The following is a 2,930-nucleotide window of genomic DNA, read 5'->3' as shown; positions in this document are numbered from 1 at the left end:
CGCTCAGTTTTGGACTGAGTGAAATTAAAAAAAGGGTATTACCTATTCTATTACAATACCCAACCTCACATTTTGTCCTTACGTACTGATACACCATGGAAGGAAAATGCTAGACTAGTGTAAGAGCATAAACATTTTCAATTGCCTCTTTATATGTTCCATATATGTTTTTGGAAGTGGACTACGAGTCGACAATAACTTTTAGTCAACCTCTGTTTTCTTCCTGCTTGCATCAGTGACTACAGCTCTTTAGGGTTTATCCACTGTTTAGTGACTCATGCTCATATGTTTACTTTGATTGTAGTTCTATTTAGCTGCTCTCATTGACAAACAGTATCAATTTGTCTTTTCAGAAACTCGATAGCTTTATGGAGATGGCATTTGGAGGGCGCTACGTAATTCTTTTGATGGCATTATTTTCAATCTATTGCGGATTGATATATAATGAGTTCTTCTCTGTTCCATTTCACATTTTTGGTGATTCTGCTTATAAGTGTCGTGATTCTACTTGCAGGTATGTGAAGGTTCTTTCTAATTTATTTAGAAGGCATTGTGACGTATATAATTAAGCACTCACTATTTGTGCTCTCTGGCAATGTAATGAACCAACAAGTTGGTTCTTTGCACAAGGGGCTGGAATACATCATATTCCCTGCAAGAATTTCTCAAACATAGCTGGTTGTCTATTTACTAAGTGAGCATTAAAGACTATTGGAGATGCGAGAATTTATGAAACTATTAATTCTAGTATGCAGCAGTACAAATATTAGTGCATTTATTGCATATAGTTCAAAAGATAACTTTAATTTTGGAATAGAAGGTAAACATTGGAAGTTCTACATAGCAGTTTCTCTCATCCAAGCAGCCATTCAACAACAATACATCAAGGACATATTGTATCCCCACTGCACCGTCTCACTATTTACATATGATTTCTCTGTTCTAATTTTCAACCGCATCAATCTTCGGCCTGTCCATTGAGTTTTCTTCTGAAAACAACTTTCCTCCCGTCATCCCTTTCTTTTGCATTTACTATTAACGAAAATCAGCTGTCAACATGTTAAATATAGGCCATTTCTAACTTTCATTTGTCCAATGAATACCTTTTTAGAATTGTTGAAATCTTGGTTTTACTTTTGAAATTTTTGAGGATGTAATTTTACTTATGTGCTTCTCCAGTGATGCATACACTGCTGGTCTTGTAAAGTATCGAGATCCATACAAGTTTGGTGTGGACCCTAGCTGGCGAGGAAGTCGCTCTGAGCTCCCATTTCTTAACTCCCTTAAAATGAAGATGTCTATACTATTTGGTCTAACTCAGATGAACTTAGGGATCATATTAAGTTATTTTGATGCCAAGTTTTATGGGAACTCTCTTGATATACGGTATGACCTATCCTAGCTCTTATACCTCTTTGTGAATACTGGATGTTGAAAAATGCATTTTCTTTCAGGCATCAGTTCATACCTCAGATGATCTTCCTCAATAGCTTGTTTGGCTATCTTGCACTCTTAATCATCATTAAGTGGTGCACAGGTTCTCAAGCTGATTTATATCATGTCATGATATACATGTTCCTGAGCCCTATGGATGATCTTGGTGAAAACCAGCTATTTTGGGGTCAGAAATTTCTGCAGGTAAACACATCCCTTTGCACTTAGTTTAGTTTCCTTTGTTGTTTAAGCTTTTCCACATTTTCTGCAGATTGTCTTATTGCTTCTAGCTGTCGTGGCGGTTCCGTGGATGCTATTTCCAAAACCTTTCATCTTAAAAAAACTTCATACAGAGGTATAATTTGGTTCTTTCAGTTATTATTTCACTTGACTGCATTTTCTAACATTTTGGGGGGCAACATGCTTGTTTTCTTCAATACTTTCTCTAAGACAATGAGATGTTAGGAATTTTATCTAGCAAGATGGGACCATGATATTGCTACAATATAAACAAACTACTAAACTTGAATCAACCATGATCTGAGATAACAATCAAAATCAATAATAAAGATCCAGAAAACCGTCATAATACCCTGAAATCATCTTAATGCAAATTGCAGCTGGCACCACCTGTGAATGATGTTCACCTTGAGTTAATGTCTACATCTTGCCAGCAAGGAAACTGCAGAGATCTTCTTAGGGAGAGAAAACTTACCTGCACAAAAAGCTTCAAATAATAGAATTGAATATCAAATTTACATCTGACTTCACTTTAAAAATCTAATACTTCTCTTGGTCCAAGCAACTCACACTAAAAGTTCTATTTTCTTCTTAGAAATAGCAGTTCTATGAAGGAAAAAGAGTGGTATTACCATAACCTTCTTGTAGCTGTCTAGCATTAGTTTTTTTCGTTTCCACGCAATCTCTTCAGTAAGTGAATTATATACATGATCCATAAGCAAATATCGAGAGAACTTAATACATTTTAAAGATAAGATAATGAAATAAGATATCTGGAACATAGATAATGAGACTAATATTATGTGAAATAACATGTTTTCTTGTATTAGTAAAGTGGCTAAAGATATACTAGGAGAATTTAAAGGTTGTAGATTAGACGATAAGGAGAGTTGGTGGTGGAATGAGAGTGTGCAAAAAGTTATTAGATTGAAGAAAACTTTTATATAAAGAGTGGCAAAAGTGTATGAGTAGAGAAAACTTAGAAAAATGTAAACTAGTAAGGAATGAAGCAAAAAGAGTGGTTAGTGAGAATAAATACATGGTTTATGAAAATTTTTATAAGAACTTAGAATTTAAGGAGGGAGAAAAGATATATAACCTTTCTAAGATTAGAGACAGGAAGAGTAGGGATTTTGGTAATATTAGGTATATTAAAAGTGAGGATCAAAGAGTTCTAGTGACCGACGGGGAAATAAAAGAGAGGTGGAGGGGTTACTTTTATCAATTGTTTAATGATAACCAAACAAGTGAGCAAA

The 2,930-nt window shown here is 34.7% G+C and overlaps 1 protein-coding gene across 1 annotated transcript; it reads left to right on the top strand.

Annotated features, from left to right (window-relative positions):
- Positions 1-314: 314 nt before the first annotated feature.
- LOC109828591 (V-type proton ATPase subunit a1-like) lies at positions 315-2,918 on the top strand (the record flags this gene model as incomplete). Its single annotated transcript, XM_020395554.1, has 4 exons — positions 315-514; positions 1,180-1,386; positions 1,455-1,638; positions 1,706-2,918. Coding segments are annotated over 4 exons (681 nt in total), but the record flags the coding sequence as incomplete, so codon positions are not given.
- Positions 2,919-2,930: the final 12 nt, after the last annotated feature.

This window comes from Asparagus officinalis, unplaced genomic scaffold (assembly GCF_001876935.1).
Source record: "Asparagus officinalis unplaced genomic scaffold, Aspof.V1 AsparagusV1_Un2573, whole genome shotgun sequence".
Classification (NCBI taxonomy): Eukaryota; Viridiplantae; Streptophyta; class Magnoliopsida; order Asparagales; family Asparagaceae; genus Asparagus; species Asparagus officinalis.
The sequence above is the reverse complement of the archived record's forward strand: the minus strand, read 5'-3'. Positions and strand labels throughout refer to the sequence as shown.